Below are 16451 nucleotides of genomic sequence, written 5' to 3'. Positions count from 1 at the left end.
CAGCGGCGTCCCTCAGCAAAAGACTACCCCCCCCCCGGGCCTCAGTAAAATTGTGTTGACCGGGCCCCGGTGATAAAAAAGTTGGGGACCACTGGTTTAAACCCATTACTGTGTGTCCTTTCCTCTGCAGCCAATGGGAACAGCATCCTGCCCTCCTCCAAATGACAACCTTTCAAATACTTAAAGATTTGAATCCCCACTCAGCCATGAAACTCTCAAAGGGCCTTGAGCCAGCTGTTCTCTCTGTTTAACCTACCTCACAGGGTTGTTGCAAGGACACAGTGGCAGTGGGAGAGATCCATGTGTGCTACTCTGAGCTCCTTGGAGTGAAGTCAGGATTGTTTTTAAACCCTTCCCATCTGCATCCACCGTGGGTTGCTGAATAGCCTTCATCTGCATTTTAAAAATCCAACCGTTTACCGTTTTTCTAATTCAATCTGTAAACGGGAATCAGACAAGGGCATAGAGGGTAGCCAGCACTTAGCCAGGGTGGAGCTTCCATTTCTAAGGGCAGTATATCTCTCCATACTAGATTCCGTGGCCAGACCAATCTGTGGGAGCCCCATTCTCCCTTAAATCAATTGTGATGAGCTTGCGGGAGAGCCAGAGAAACAGGTTTACTTACACCAAGCATGTCTGCCCTTCTCCTGTGGCCTTGGGCCAAAACCTTGAGCTCCGTGCCTGCAAATCTATCACAGGGTGGCGTGAATCAAATGGCAGCTATTTCCAGCTGTATCTGGAAGATCATTAGATCAAGAGAAGACAATAGGGGGTTTGCCTTGGAAACAATGGCCACGCTTTCTGGCCCATTCCACTCATACGGAAATTCAAGCTGGAATTCTGCCATCACCCCTCTTTAAAATATAGGGAGGGAGATTTTCAAGAGACCATCAGTCATGAGGGTGAAGTTGAAAGAGGCAAAATACCCTGGGAGGGAGGGAGGGAGGGAAGGGGGCTGCACCAGTCATGAGGCACTAGGACCTAGGAGGAGACCCAGCCAAACTGGCAGGCATTTCTCCCTTGGCTTTCAGACAACAAAGGCAGAGAGTGCTGGGTTTTCTCTCCTTCAGCATCTCCACCCTGCGAGCGGAAAATTGGTAAGTAAAGCTGGAAGACCAAGATTCTTCCCCCCCTTCTGCAGGCAGAAAGTAAAAGATGTCAGATGCAGGGGGAAGAGAGCGAGAGAGAGGTCCGTCCATATGGAGGATGCATTCCCATCCCTGCATTCTCTCTTAAAAGTTGCCTTGAGATGGGATTGTTTCCTCTGATACCTTTGGGAAGTGCCGGATGCTCTCGGAAGAAGAGGGAGAGAGGGCAGGGCAGTCCCCCAGCAGAGACAAGGAGAGGGTCAGAGAAGGGTCAGTGTGCCACTGAAGAATGAGCCAAAAAGGGCCAGAGGAACTCACTGGTCTGAGATCAGTTCTGGTCCTTAGAAAGAAAGCAACAGCTTCCCCACGGATCGGTACCTAATTGGGTTTTCATGCCCGTTCTGCCGTGCCGCTCTGAGCAGATGTGAGCTGCATGTTAATCGGTCGGTCGGAGTGGCAGACTGACAGCTGGGCTCTTTTTAAAAAGCAAATTTTCTAAGTTTTCCATGGCCAGAGGACAGGCTGCCTCTTGGGGCTCTGTCCCTGGGCACGGTGCTCCCTGCCAGTCTTCTCTCCTGGCCAAATTCTCCCCCACTACGATAATGATAATTCAACAAGGCGGAACAATGAAAGGGAACCGTTTTGTGATGACATGATGCAAAGATTTCTATTTGGTACTTCGGGTTTTTTTTTAAAGAAAAAACACCCTGCTTAAGAAAAGAAAAGATAAAGAAAGATGAATGCTGGGGGGTGGGGAGGGTGTGGGGGGGGGTTAAATTAAGCCCCTTTCTGATTAAATGAATGCAGAGGAGGAAGATATTGCCATGCAATGTATTGTATGTAATGTATTGTTATCTGAATGTTGGGGGGGGGGTTGGCCCTTGCTGGTTCCATTTTCTTGGAAATTAAGGACGGGTCTGTGAAATTGATTGATGGCTAGGAGGGGTCTGTGGGGGAGGGGAGGGCTGATTGCTCTCCCTCCAAGAGCAGCTGGTCACAAAGACCACCGCATGGTCTCCATGCACCTGGCCAGGTCCCCCCAGCTTGAAACGCTCCTCTGACCCAAGGTGCCACTCAGACAACACAATGATCAGGTTGAAGTCTTTGTGGGACTGATGCTTCAGCCTTCAGGGTGCTTGAATCCAGGCTTTGGGCGTGCTTGGCTTCACCGTTTCCATGCACCAACACACAAGCAATCAAAGTTTTCCCGGTTTAGCTGCAGCAAACTTCCCTGCACTGATCACAGGCTCTTTGTGGAGGAGGCATATAGCCACTGTTGGACACCTCTGCTCCAATCTCCCGTACCTTCTGTCCTTCACTGGTAGGGTGATAGCGAGCGGTCTCTATGGGGCCACAGCACTGCTCAGAAGTCCTCCTCCCCACCTCTAGACATTACACGATGAACCTCTCTCTCTCGCTCTCCATCCACCCGAGGGAGGTGAAACGTCAGCCTTTCCCCGCTCCCCCAGAAGCACAGGTTGGGTCCCTTTTAAATGAAAAGAGCCAACTCTCTCTGCAGCATCTCTCTCTGCACCTTGTAGGCACTCACTTGTGGTTTCTCCTTTGCCTCTTTCCCCCCCACCCTTCCCCGTCCTCCATCCCCCCCAGTTTCACATCTCTAGGGCTCACCGAGCTATGGAACTTGATTTTGGACACTTTGACGAAAGAGATAAGGCGTCCAGAAACATGCGAGGCTCCCGTATGAATGGCTTGCCCAGCCCTACCCACAGCGCTCACTGCAGCTTCTACCGGACTCGGACCTTACAGGCACTGAGCAACGAGAAGAAAGCCAAGAAGGTGCGCTTCTATCGCAACGGGGACCGCTACTTCAAGGGAATCGTATACGCTGTCTCTTCGGACCGCTTCCGGAGCTTTGATGCCTTGCTAGCTGACCTGACCCGGTCTCTGTCTGATAATATTAATCTGCCTCAGGGAGTTCGCTACATTTACACCATCGATGGCACCAGGAAGATTGGGAGCATGGATGAGCTGGAAGAAGGTAATGGCTTGGAGGGAGGCGGTGCGTGCCTGCTGGTGCAGGGAGGGGGGCTGGGAAACAGGCTGCCAAGTCCCAGATGTGGCCCCTGGAATGTCACACTACTTCTGCCCCTGACAGAGGAATGTGGGAGACTCCCATGGTTTTTGGTGGAGGCCGTATTCTCCTCCATTGATTCCTCTTTTACAGATAACATTAGAGTTTTCTCTCAAACATTGAGTGGAGCAACAGAAATATGCTTTTCCCAGGTCAGACTGTTGATCTCACAGAGTGCCACACTGTGAATAAGGCGGGGGGGGGGGTTGTCTCAGGTAGCAGTTGTTCCTGGTCCTGCTTCTCCTGACTCTTTAACTAAAGATGAGACTGAATCTGAGATTTCTATAGACTAAAGCAGAATCTCTGCTGTGGTCCATGCAGAGAAAGGGAAAGGGTAAGCTCATGTAGAAAGTTTTCCAGTGGATGGTGCGTGCCAAGGACTTTCCCCTCTGCACCAGTAAAGGATGAGTCTTATTCAGTTTGGGGGTGTGTCCGTACTGCTTCTGTGCCACTGGAGTGCTGTGCATTTTATGATTTCTTTCTTTGCGAGTGCATTCAAGCATGAAACGGAAAGGCAGTTTATGTACATTTTAATGGGGATGTGTTCAAGACGTTTAATAGGAAGTCTTCTCTTATGTACATTTTCCCTTCTCTGAAAGTCAAGCTAGATATGCTGCAGGGTTTGTACAATGCACAGCCTTCTTCTTAAAAATGTACCTCTATTGACCAGCAGGGACGTATGTGCCTACTAGGACAGAGAGGTGTGTTTAGAACCAAGCACATAGGTTGCACAAAGGGTTTGTGTGGTGTAATCATAGGACACCAGTTTGAGGAGATGATTGAGAAGCCGGGTGTATTTGTTCCATTCGGCATGTTTAATTTCTGGAATGTAAGCTGTGCCCCAAGATTGGAATGTCTGTCTGTTTGGGAAACATGATTGTGATACTGCTGTCTTTTCCCAATTACCAGTGTCAGAAGGGGGTGTGACCGGGATTTTTATCAGAGTGAGCGTGAAAGAGAATGTGTGCGGTCGGGGGCTTGGCAGAAGGGACTTCTATTATGGGTGTGTCTGTGTGAAGCTCTGTCCGTGTAGGGGTGTGTGTGAACAATTTATGTCATATGCCACCGTCTGTGCATGTGCATGTGTGTGCATTACAGGCTCAGTGTGCAAACGACCCCTGTCTCTGTAGCGGTGACTAAATGCCCGCAGTATGCAGAGCCCCTGACTCAAAACATTCAGATGTCACATTCTGAGTAACAAAGAAAACCACAGGAATGCCAAAGAGCTCATGAGGTTCTTTAAGAAAGAGAAACACGGCTGGCATGGACCTTCCATTTTATTCAGCGCTCAGAGATTTCCTCCCTGTTCTTCATTGCTATATCGGGATGGGGGAAATGAAAAATGAAATCTTGCAGTACAAGTGGTGGCTGTCGTGCTTCCACTACCTGTGGCTTTAAAAAGTGTTTTGCTTAAAAGAAAAATCCACCGGACCTCAGAGAAGCACACTGTGCTATGTCTGCAGGGTGTGTCCCTTTGTTTAGGGCAGCAGCAGGCACTGTGACTGTGGCAACACCAGAAGGACGACACTCCGTATCTAACCACAGGGGAAGGTGTGTCTGGCGCTCACGGAGGGGATTAGGGGCACGGGATGCACGGCTGTGTCTCTTGCAGGGGCTGTGCGGAGGGCGTGCTCGGTGTTACCGGCATTAGGAGGGAAGAAAGAGTTGCGCGCTCCACTGCCCGTAGGAGGGAGTACGGGATGGTGGTTAGTGCGGTTGTAAGGTGTGGTGGGCTCCTAACGTTTCTCCTGGTGGTCCTTAAAGCCGTAGTGGAGGGAGGGGAAGAACAAGTTTCACAGGGACACCTCCTAGGTAGACAGTTACGCAAAATTTTCCTGAGGGGTGTGTATGTGTGATAAACGGGAGGATGCTGCATCTCAGAGATGGCAGATAAAAGAGACAGCCCAGCCTATGTATGCAGGAGTATTCATGAGCCTCTATTGTACCGCTGCAGAACTGAAAGAGGGAAAGATGCACCTGTGGCTCTTGAACTCGTGCCTGGCTTGTGGGCTTCCTTGGCCTCTTCTGGAAACTGGATGCTGGATCAGATCCAGGTCCAATTCGGCAGGGTGTCTATTAAGGCTTTGCTCAGCTTTGGGACTGTCTGGGTGGATGCCCCGAGTGTATTCCTGCCAGGTGTATTGGGGAGGGAGCAGAGGTTTAACATCACGATGCAGCCTGGCAGGCATTCAGCCACTGAGTTTCTTTCCCCGCCTGCTGGCCAGTTGCCTTGAAACCCACAAGCTGCCATCTTGAATGATGTCACCCCCTGGAAACGCTCTCCCAGAAGCTAGGATTTCCAGGGATGACATCATACTGGCCGCCACGGTCCAGGTCTGCTTTTGTTATCACTTGGCCAGGGGGCCGGAACCAGAGTGCCTAATCTTTGACATCAGCATCTCCCTTTGTCTCAGCCCCCGATTCCTGTTTTTAGGCACAAAACACCTAGCGGTTTGGCTGTTCTTTTTGGCATTTGTTTAAAATGCAGGGCTTGAACTCTAACCTGCCTTCCTTTCTTCTTTTACGAAGAAAATGTCTAGAAGAAAAAGGAAATAGCAACCGGGTAGGGGTGGGGTGGGGTGCGGTGGAATTCTGATCCTGCCAGCTTTATTCACCCACTCCTGTGTGACTGAAAGCAGGGTGTGTTGTACAGTTGTGCGAATTTGGCATTACAGCTCTCTAAAACAACATGCATACAGATGGTGCAATTGTTAATAAATAAAACATAGTAATAATTTATAGACGATTATGCTACAAAACGCTCTTGAATTTCCAATGATTTGTGGTGACAATCGTAACACGGATTTTCAGACCACTGGGATTCAGAATGGAACACCCACACACCCCTACACACACACCTCTGCAACAATCATCATTCTATCACTCTCATGCAAACACTGTAACATTGTTGCTTTGTGAATGTGCTGCCTGTGCATAATACACTGGTGATGGTAGCCCTGTTTTGGTCACTGCCATCCCAAGGCCATTCTGTTCTTCAGAGAGCTGAAAACTGAACTCTTTCTCCTATTCCTGGGGTGAATCCAACAATTTTTTAAGGGACCCTCTTCCAGGCTAAGGAGACTTTCTCCCACTTAAGTGGCTCTTTCTCCAACAGACGAGCCATTTAAGCTGGAGGAAGTCTCGTTAGGATGGAGGGAAACCCTGTGGATTACCCTGTGGATTGGGAGGACTGGGGTAGGAACCACCCCAGTGACTACAGCTGGGTTGCTAAGTACTCCCTGACCAGTAAGGGGTGGGAGATGGTAGGGTTGCCAGATGCAGGTTGGGGAATTCCTGGCGATTTGTGGTTGGAGCCTGGGGAGGACCTCAGTGGGTTACAATACCATACAGCCCACCCTATAATTCCTATAATTCCAGGGAATCTCCAGGGTGTAAACTGCACGGAGCTTTTATTCCAACCCCAGATCGATTCAGTCCCTGCCCTCTACACAGAATACGATTTCCGTTTGGATTTGGGGCGATTTTAATTTTCCTTCTGCAGCAAGAAGGATTGATCCAGAGTGACCCTACTTTTATTGTGCAATATCTCAGACTGCTTTTAAGCCTGAATATCCAGCTTGGGAAAGAAAGCTCCGTGGTAGAGAACCTCTGATAGGCTACACCTGGTCATGTGACATGCTTGCCTTAAAGGAGAAGCCCCTAATTTCTCTCAACTTCTGTTGGTCCTGGATTTTTCCTCCCTTCTCTGCCTTCTTCGATCCTCTCCCCCTCCCCTCCAAGAAAAGAAAGAGGCTCCCTGCCTGGCTCCTCTCCCCACCCCCACCCCTTTAAGAAAAGAAAGAAAGAGGCTTGGCTCCCCCCCCCTCTTCTGAGCCTCCCTAACCACATGCAGAAGACTTTCCTGTTTCAATGGGGGGGGGGGGAGAGGAAGACCCGAGTTCAAAGCGATCTGAATTCAACAGGATTGACAATGGAATAAACAAAGTAAGTGCAGACTCTGCCCTGGTTCCACCAGGAAGATGGCATCTCTAGACTACAGAGATAGGGAATGGATGGCATGGGAGCCTACTGTGGCTCACAGAGCCACCTTATGTGACCTCCAGTGCTTGAGTTGCCTACTTCCAGGTGGGGCCTGGAGCTCTCAGAATTACAGATGATGCAGACTACAGAAACCAGTTTCCTTACAGAAAATGGCATACCAAAGATGCCGGATTAAATCCCTCCCCATATTCTGCCTCCCACAGACAATGCCCACAAGTCTCTATAGATTTCCCAGGCCAGAGATGGCCAACCTATCTAATACTAAAGTTCCTCTCTTGATTATCCTTCATATTTTATCCCCCCAAGTCTCTATGGTTTGGATCATATGATAGAGTCGTTGAGTCTGGCAGACCAGCCAGTGAGGGACAAGGGGAACTTTTTGAGAGTGGAGAGGGAAGAAACCTGAAAAAGGGACATTTCAGTATCATGTAGAAGTAATTTAGGGGTGACAATCTGGTTTGGGGGCAAAACTCTATGATAGAATTAGCTTCTTACCATAGAGCCTGGTCAAAAACCAGAGCGTCCCCCCATCAGTTCTAGTGACATAGAAGTGTTGCATTTTTAAAGACCTTGCCTATTTTATTGGGAGGGGGAGGATTTCCCCAGTTTCTTAAATCCCTGGAGTGAGGGGTGGGGGGAGGCATCAAACCAGGGCATGTGCAGGACCCAAACCCTATCACAGGATCAAGTTTTGCATGTGCTAGATCAGCCATCCTCAACCTTTTTTGTTGCTACGGTCCTGGATCTTCCAAGGCCCCCTTCGGTAGGCAGGCTGCTTCCAGAATGAGCTAGGCTAAAAAAGGCCTAAGCCAAGAGTGAAATAACTATACTTAGAGTACTTTGCCTTCTGTGTGCACACAATACGGATTTCTAGAATATTCAGCCAAGAGGAGAATGTGTTCATTTTTCTCACTCGAACACATTAATTTTATAGCACACACAATGATTACATGACTGCTTTCTCTTTCCCTTGATGAAGGTTGAGCTTTCTAGCCATTAATGATGTTGTACATAACAAAAAGGGCATTTCAGTTACCAAAACTCCCCTTTGGATTCCCCTTCTCACATTTTTCTGTCTGTGGCCCCCTTCAAAAGTGCTAGGGTCACCCAGGAGGCCATATAGCCTTCACTGAAGAAGAAGAATCAGTTTTTATACCCTGCTTTTCACTGCCTAAAAGAGTCTCAGAGCGACTTATAATCTTCTTCCCTTCCTGTCCTCACAACAGACACCCTGTGAGGTAGGTGGGGCTGAGACGGCCCTGACAGAACTGTTCTGTGAGAACAGCTTGATCAGGACTGTGACTAGCTCAAGGTAACCCAGAGGGCTGCATGTGGAAGAGTGGGGAATCAAACTCAGCTTGCCACTCTTAACCATTACACCATGCTGGCTGTGCTTCATAGCCAACGCTACAAAATGTGCTTAGTCTTCTGCTAGCCCTTAGTGCCTCATGGAAAACAATTCATTAGGCTTGTGCACTAAGAGTGCGATCCGGGCCGCCTCGGCTTCAGACGAAGCATCCAAAGTGCTTTGGCACCCATTAAAGACAATGGCACCATTGACGTTAATAGGAATCACTGCTCGATCTCCATTTTTTTTGATGGGTGGTGCGGTTCGGACCGCCTCAATGCGATCTGTCTCCGAATCGGGGCCAATTTAGATCGAATCGCACAACCCTGCTATTGAACTTGTGGAATACACTTTGAGTCCAGGGGCACCATTAAGGCCAAGATAGTTTTATTCCAGGCATATCTTGGTGGGTCTTAAAGGTGCCCCTGGACTCTAGCTTCTCCCCGCTGCTTCAGATCCACACAGACTTTTACCGCACGGAGGGCTCAAAGCGACCCACCTAAAGTAGGATTCGAAACCCCAGTTTGTGTTGAGCCACCTAACTATCACCCTGACTGTGTTTCCTTGTTATGTCTGGATTTAGCACTCTTTATTAATTTGGTGGTACAGCCCCTTTTGACCTCCAGGATATAGAAACGAGAGAAGGAGAAGAAGGGAATTGCAGCCTCTCCAGCTGCCTTCTGTTCCCAGTGGGGCTTCCTCTGCCCACTTTCTCCCTCCTTCTCTTCACAGTGCTCTTCCCTGCGAATGATGGATTACTAAGCACATCTCCATGGTTCGAGCTTCTCCCAGGGGGGAAGGGGTTTAAATGGTGTTGGGACAAAAGATCTCGCTTAATCACATGTTTTTATTCAGGCGTGCAAATATACAATAGAAATGGTTCCACATGAAACATGCATGCAATCAGAAGCCATTCGCCTCTCACATGCTGATCGGTGTGTGCATGCCTGGGAGGGTATGGCCCAGCTCTGGAGGACATCATGACATTCATGGTGTCTGTGCTCAAACTGTGGCCAACCACAAATTGTGAGCAATGTTCTTGGATATAGGGCGGCGGGGGGGGGGAGCTCACTTTTGGGGGATTGTTCTAAATTTGACTTCTTATCACTTCATGTATGCAGATTATTGTCTTTTGCGCTGGGAAGCATGCCAGTCTGGAATGTAGCTGTCCTTTTTCTTCGCCATTCTCCACCCACCCAGCAGATTGAGAAGAGCCTAGGAAAAAGTACTTGCAAATTAGAAACTTTGTTATCTTGGTGTCATGGTTGAGACCAGCAGCTTCTAATCTGGCAAGACGGGTTTGAATCTCTGTTCTTCCACACACAGCCAGCCGGGTGGCCTTGGGCTCATCACAGTCCTGATAGTGCTGTTCTCACAGAGCAGTTTCTCTCAGAACTCTGTGAGCCCCAGTTACCTCACAGGGGGTCTGTTGTGGGGAGAGGAAGGAAAGGTGATTGGAAGCCGCTTGGAGACTCCTTCAGGCAGTGAAAAGCGGGTTATGAAAACCAACTCTCCTCCTCTTCTTGTGATGGCTGTTCACCTGTCCTATTTTGCCCACCTGAGTCCTGCTGAGGAGCACAGACGGTACGGTGAAAAGCTGTAGGTCTGGACTCTCTAGTTTTCTTTGTCTGTCCTGCATGTTCATCGAGGGGTCTCACCACAAAATCCCACGCCTGTGCATTGCTGCCGGTTTGGAGCTGTGGATCGTGCGCAGAGGGAGGCCTTGCATTGTCTAGGCAACCGTGTGGCACTCTTGATATGTCACCCTACGAGTCTGAGCATGCTCCAACAGAAGCTACCAGCTGACTGTTGCGGGCGATGGCGGTGAACGCCACTGGCCGTGCAGGCAGAAAAGCAGCACAGACGTGTGAAATGCCGATCGCTTAAACATTCAGGGCTCTCAGCAGCGCACTGGAGCGAGAGAAGGTCCTTGCAGGGAGGGTAAGTTCCACTTTCAATCACAATATTTGGGAGTGTGGCAGCGTCAGTCCTGTTCTCCAGATTTCCTGCCCAATTTTCCGATTACGAGGAACAGCACAGCCTGTGGCTGGAAGTTCGTGATCCTTTTCCGGGCAGCATCCTTGTAACGGGGCTTAGTTACAATTTATGCTCTGAACACCTTCATTTGGGTTCTGATTCTGATCTTTCAGTGCCTGGTAACGGAAGGAGCTTGTGATGATTCACTGAGAGCCAGTGTGGTACAAGTGGTCAGGAGCTGGACTCGTAATGTGGGAGATGCCAGTTTGAATCTGCACCCATGCCGTGGAGGCTGGCTAGGTGAGCTTGGGCCAGCCACACTCTCTCAGTTTGTCCTACCTCACAGGGTTGTTGTGATGATAAAATAGAGGAGAGGAGAATGGCTTTGGATCTGTATGAGGGGGGGGGGGAATAAGAAAAGTCCGGCTGAGTCAGACCTCTGGTCCATCAGGGGTAGTCAAACTGCGGCCCTCCAGATGTCCATGGACTACAATTCCCAGGAGCCCCTGTCAGCATTCGCCCCTGCCAGCATGGACATCTGGAGGGCCGCAGTTTGACTACCCCTGACAACCTCCTGTCTCATACTGTGGAGAGCCAATGATAAGACAGAAAGACCACGGCCTTCCCCTGATGCTGCCTCATGGCTCTGGGATTCAGATGATTGCCTCTGAATGTGTAGGTTTGCCTCAGCCACCATGGCTAGTAGCCACTGTTAGACCTCTCCTCCATGAATCCATTTAACCCCCATTTAAAGCTGTTTATTCCTAGGGCCATCACGACATCCTCTTTTGTCTATTCTGAACCTACGGCCCACGTGGAGGATAAGATCTGGGCCCTCCCTGAGTTAGCTGGGTCACCAGGAGACCATTGTGGTTGCCCTCCAGAGGTAGTGGTTAGGAAGTCTGTCAAGCTGGGTGGGAGGGAATCATAGAACCATAGAGTTGGTAGGGGCCATGAAGGCCATCTAGTCCAACCCCCTGCTCAACGCAGGATCAGCCCTAAGCATCCTAAAGCATCCAAGAAAAGTGTGTATCCAACCTTTGCTTGAAGACTGCCAAGTGAGGGGGAGCTCACCACCTCCTTAGGCAGCCTATTCCACTGCTGAACTACTCTGACTGTGAAAATTGTTTTCCTGATATCTAGCCTATATCGTTGTACTTGTAGTTTAAACCCATTACTGTGTGTCCTCTACTCTGCAGCCAACAGAAATAGCATCCTGCCCTCCTCCAAGTGACAACCTTTCAAATACTTAAAGAGGGCTATCATGTCCCCTCTCAACCTCCTTTTCTCCAGGCTGAACATTCCCAAGCCCCTCAACCTATCTTCATAGGGCTTGGTCCCTTGGCCCCAGATCAACAGAAACAGGGAGTTTCTGTTGCCACCCAAATAGGTTTTAATGGGGGGTTTTACGTGTGTTTTGTTAGATTTTATTATGATGGGTTAATGTTACCCACCACAAGCCACTATGTGGGAGTGGTGGGCTAGAAATCAAATTATGAATGAGTGAATGAACAAACAAACAAACAACCAGTAGGATGTTCACAGGATATGTTTGTGTGTGTGCATATACACATTCAGGTATGTTTTTCCCCCTTCCCTTTCCCACAAATCACAAACTTTACCTTGGGTATGCGACGAGGTAGAAGAAGACAAATAGTTCTTAAATTCCGCTTTTCTCTACCCGAAGGAGTCTCAAAGTGGCTTACAAGCTCCTTCCCTTTCCTCTCCCCACAACAGACACCCTGTGAGGGATGTGAGGCTGAGAGAGCCCTGAGATTACTGAAGAAGAAGAAAAGTTGGTTCTTATATGCCGCTTTTCTCCACCCGAAGGAGTCTCAAAGCGGCTTACATTTCCCTTCCCTTTCCTCTTCCCACAACAGACACCCTGTGAGGTGGATGAGGCTGAGAGAGCCCTGATTTTACTGCTGAATTAGAACTGCTTTATCAGTGCTATGGTGAGCCCAAGGTCACCCAGCTGGCTGCATGTAGGGGAGGAGCAGGGAATCAAACCCAGCTCGCCAGATAAGAAGTCCGCGCTCCTAACCATCACACCAAGCTGGATGTCCTGGATGGAGCTGTCAACAGAAATGGCTCTTTCCTGTCTATCCAGCTTGACTTCCTGCTGGGATTCACAGAAACTCCAGTTCCACAGCTTTCCAGCTCATCATGAAGCCAAGAAAACTACAATCCCCGCCAGTCCCAGCAGTCCTGGGAGGGGAGGGGGGAGGTAGCGAAAAAGGTTCAATGAAACATGTTTAGATGGATATAAATCTGCTTAGGATGTCACGGTAAATCTTGTCTATTCTGGGTTTCCATCAGCTGGGACTCCCTGCTGCCTACCTTGGCGATCACGTTTGCTCCCAACTTAAGGTGACCAGACTGTCTCACTTTTGGAGGGACATCTGGGGGCACCTGGCAAATTGTACTTATGTTGAAATTTAAAATTATATATATTACAATACTATTTTTGCATTCTATGCGTTCTATGAAACTTTTTGTTGCTCCTTATAGACCAAATTTTAAATCAGGAACCGCCTCCCCCCCGTCAATGGAGTCCCGCTTTACCAGTGTTAAAATCTGGTCCCCTTATCCCAACTGTGCCAGGAGGATCCGCTAAATTGTCGAGCGCGTTATTTATGAAGAAGGCGGCCCCGCTAGGGCTGATCTGAAATGACTTACGTAATTTTATGGCCAGAATCTATGCTGTGGTCTGCTTAGAGTAATAAATAACCCTGCTGGCAAAACAACTGCTACGCTGAATAGCAGAAACGGTTGTTGCCTTCTGCATAACAGCAAGGCTCCTTCGTGCTTCTTAAGCCAGCTAGAGATGAAGAAAGACATTAATGGGCCACAGCGTATAATGCATTGCCAGCGTCCGTGCCTGATTTAGGAGTTACGGGGCGATTAAATTCATTTGTGAAAGTGACCTTCTGTTCATGGTTTGGGGCTAGGTTCAAAGGAAGCTCCGAGCAAGCTGGAAACTGGCTCAGTAGGGGGAAATTAATGTTCTGCACCCTACATTTATTAGGCCGTAGTTTTTCCGGATGACATCTTGGAGAACCTGTCTTTGCAGGCAGACACGGAATAAGAAGAACCAACTCTGCTCGGAAGGGTTGATAAAAGGGGCAACTTCATTTGATTTTACATTGATCAGGGGATCTGCAGTGCCTGTGGGTTAATACATTCCAAAGTGAGGGGCAGGGCAGGCATCCCGTACTATACAGGTGATGCTCCCTTGGTGACACTGCATATTCTCTACACCTCTGGAGTGTCTACAGCCTTCCCCTGGCCAAGCCTCCTTTAGTGCTTAAGGAAGTCGTGTCACATCCTTCCAGCTAGCTGCAAAAGCTTAAGGGTCACGAATCCTTCAAGGCCGGGGCTCATGTCTGAGGACGATACAGGCACCGAGACTCCAAGCATCTGGTCAGAGAATGGCCTCTTCTTACTTATTCGTATTTATTTCAGGATTTATATGTTGCCCCTCTCAGTTGCTCGTCTCAGGGCGGTTTACATAATCTAACAGCTCAAGAAAATGATAAATCATATGGAAAATACTTTGCTAGGGATGCTCAGGGGTAGTCAACCTGTGGTCCTCTAGATGTTCATGAACTACAATTCCCAGGAGCCCCTGCCAGCAAATGTAATCATTCAACCTTTCAGGCCCTAGCTAATTCCAGTGAGGTTTTTTGTTTTCTGTTCCATGTAGCATTTCCCCCTTCTTTGTTCTGTGTATACTCACAACAACCCTGTGAGGTAGGTAAGGCTCAGAGTGTGGGACTGGCCCAAGATCACTCAATAAGATTTGATGGCAGAGTGAGGATTCGAACCTGGGTCTCTCATATTGTGGTCCAGAACCCTGCACCATGTTTGCTTTTTCTTGGCTATTTTCATAATGGTTATTTATTTGGAATAATTTTACAGGATTTTCAAAACTCATTGTCTTGTAGAGTAAGTATCACATGTCAGAAGATGACGTTTAAACTGATTTTCGAACAGCCCCTGCAACAAAGCCCCTTCCACAAGCTGCTCCATCAACTCTGGAATCAGGGACTGTTTTCTTACCTTGCCTCCACATAATGAGTTACATTACTTTGGAAAGGATGCAGTCAGGTCTCCAGAGGGGACACAGTCCCTGCTGTGCCAGATATTATATTATTTGTTATGATTATAGCAGCTGTTCCTGAAGGCACTGATTGAATTGAACAAACAAAAGAAGGAAAGAGTCTCCTGGACAGGCAAGGCAGGAAGTATTCTGAATCTCAGGGCCTTCTGTGGCTTTTCACAGCCTCCGTGCGTGAGGTGATTTAAAGTTCATGCAGAAAATTAAGCAAAGCACAACGGAACTCCAGAAATACTCTGAACGCAGGCAATTCCCACTCAAATTATAAATCCATAGAACGCGAAAACTGAGCTCGCACAGCGAAAACACAATCCAAGCATGGCACATAATGGAGGATCACAGCAAGTCTGACTGACAGCTGGAGAAATTGGCTGATCCCTCCGGAGATCATGGGCTGGAATGAAGTTTCATGGAAATTTCCAAAGGGGCTGAGCTTGGTTTTCTCCTCCTTCACCCACCAGATGCTCGCGTCCAGTTTATTATATGGCCTTCCCAATTTTCTACACTTAAAATACATGTACGCTTAGCGACGCCCTGTCCCCAGGCACCTTCCAACGTAATTAAAGCAATAAAGCAGGGGTAGTCAAACTGTGGCCCTCCAGATGTCCATGGACTACAATTCCCAGAAGCCCCTGCCAGCGAATGCTGGCAGGGGCTTCTGGGAATTGTAGTCCATGGACATCTGGAGGGCCGCAGTTTGATTACCCCTGCAATAAAGGATCGAACAGTAACTTCTGAAAGATATGCAGTTGAACACAGGTAAAATCAAGGGCTGCATTAAAATACTTTAAAGATACTAGCAACATTAATGCCCAAGGAAGGTGTGGATAAAATTAGCATCTTCAGTTGTGTCAGAAGCTGAAGAAAATGGGTGTCATGGCTGTGGGAGTCCAGCTCTTCGGAAAATGTATCTTGTGGGGATCCACTTTACATCGGAAAAGGAGGGAGAGCAGAACATGCGTCTGCCTTGTCTGGAGTAAGAACGGATGCGCACCAAGGCCAAGGTCTTCTGGAGCATCTCTCCAGGGGCTCAGAGTGAGGCCTCCCATATCTCCTCCGAGTGAATTGTTATGCTGGGAGTGGTACCTGGGACCTTCTGCCATGCCAAGCAGATGCTCTGCCATGGAGAAAGAGCCCTCCCAGACATGACAGGCTCCGGAGAAGACCGATAGGCACCTCGAATGGGAGAAGGCAGATCTCAAGAGACTCTGGTCTCACTCTGCAGATATTTTTTAAAAAAAACACTATATCATAGAATCATAGAGTTGGAAGGGGCCATACAGGCCATCTAGTCTAACCCCCTGCTCAACGCAGAATTAGCCCTAAGCATCCTAAAGCATCCAAGAAAAGTGTGTATCCAACCTTTGCTTGAAGACTTCCAGTGAGGGGGAGCTCACCACCTCCTTAGGCAGCCTATTCCACTGCTGAACTACTCTGACTGTGAAAAACTTTTTCCTGATATCTAGCCTATATCATTGTACTTGAAGTTTAAACCCATTACTGCGTGTCCTCTCCTCCTGGTGAGGCCTTATTCCTGGTAAGGCCTTGGAGGAGGAGCGTGTCTCATGCCTTAAATGCCACTCAGTGCTTAACACCCACTCAGGGTGGCTGACCCGCCCCTGAGTGCCTCCTCCTCCAACCCAGCTTGGCTGACTGTTCCGTGGCCAGCCAATCGCCTTCCGTCCCCCACTCCTGACCACCCCCTCCTCCTTCCACTTCCCTTCAAGGCTCGGGGGCTGCAGATCCCTGCAGCATGAGAGCTGCCTCTGCCGGTGAGTTTCCTTCCCGGGAGCCTCCAGTCGGCAGCCTTTCAGGTCCTGGGGG

The 16451-nt window shown here is 48.9% G+C and overlaps 1 protein-coding gene across 8 annotated transcripts in view; it reads left to right on the top strand.

Moving 5' to 3' along the window:
• Positions 1–980: 980 nt before the first annotated feature.
• DCX (doublecortin) overlaps positions 981–16451 on the top strand; it is a 107212-nt gene continuing 91741 nt past the window's right edge. For all 8 annotated transcript variants that reach the window (XM_077309318.1, XM_077309317.1, XM_077309314.1 and 5 more), the window contains exons 1-2: positions 981–1097; positions 2697–3087. In XM_077309318.1, the coding sequence (XP_077165433.1) occupies positions 2724–3087 (364 nt within the window). In that variant the 5' untranslated portion in view covers positions 981–1097; positions 2697–2723. The remainder of the gene's footprint in view (positions 1098–2696; positions 3088–16451) is intronic.

Source organism: Paroedura picta, chromosome 13 (assembly GCF_049243985.1).
Source record: "Paroedura picta isolate Pp20150507F chromosome 13, Ppicta_v3.0, whole genome shotgun sequence".
Lineage (NCBI taxonomy): Eukaryota > Metazoa > Chordata > Lepidosauria > Squamata > Gekkonidae > Paroedura > Paroedura picta.
Note: the sequence above shows the minus strand (reverse complement) of the source record. Positions and strands in the feature narration are given on the sequence as shown.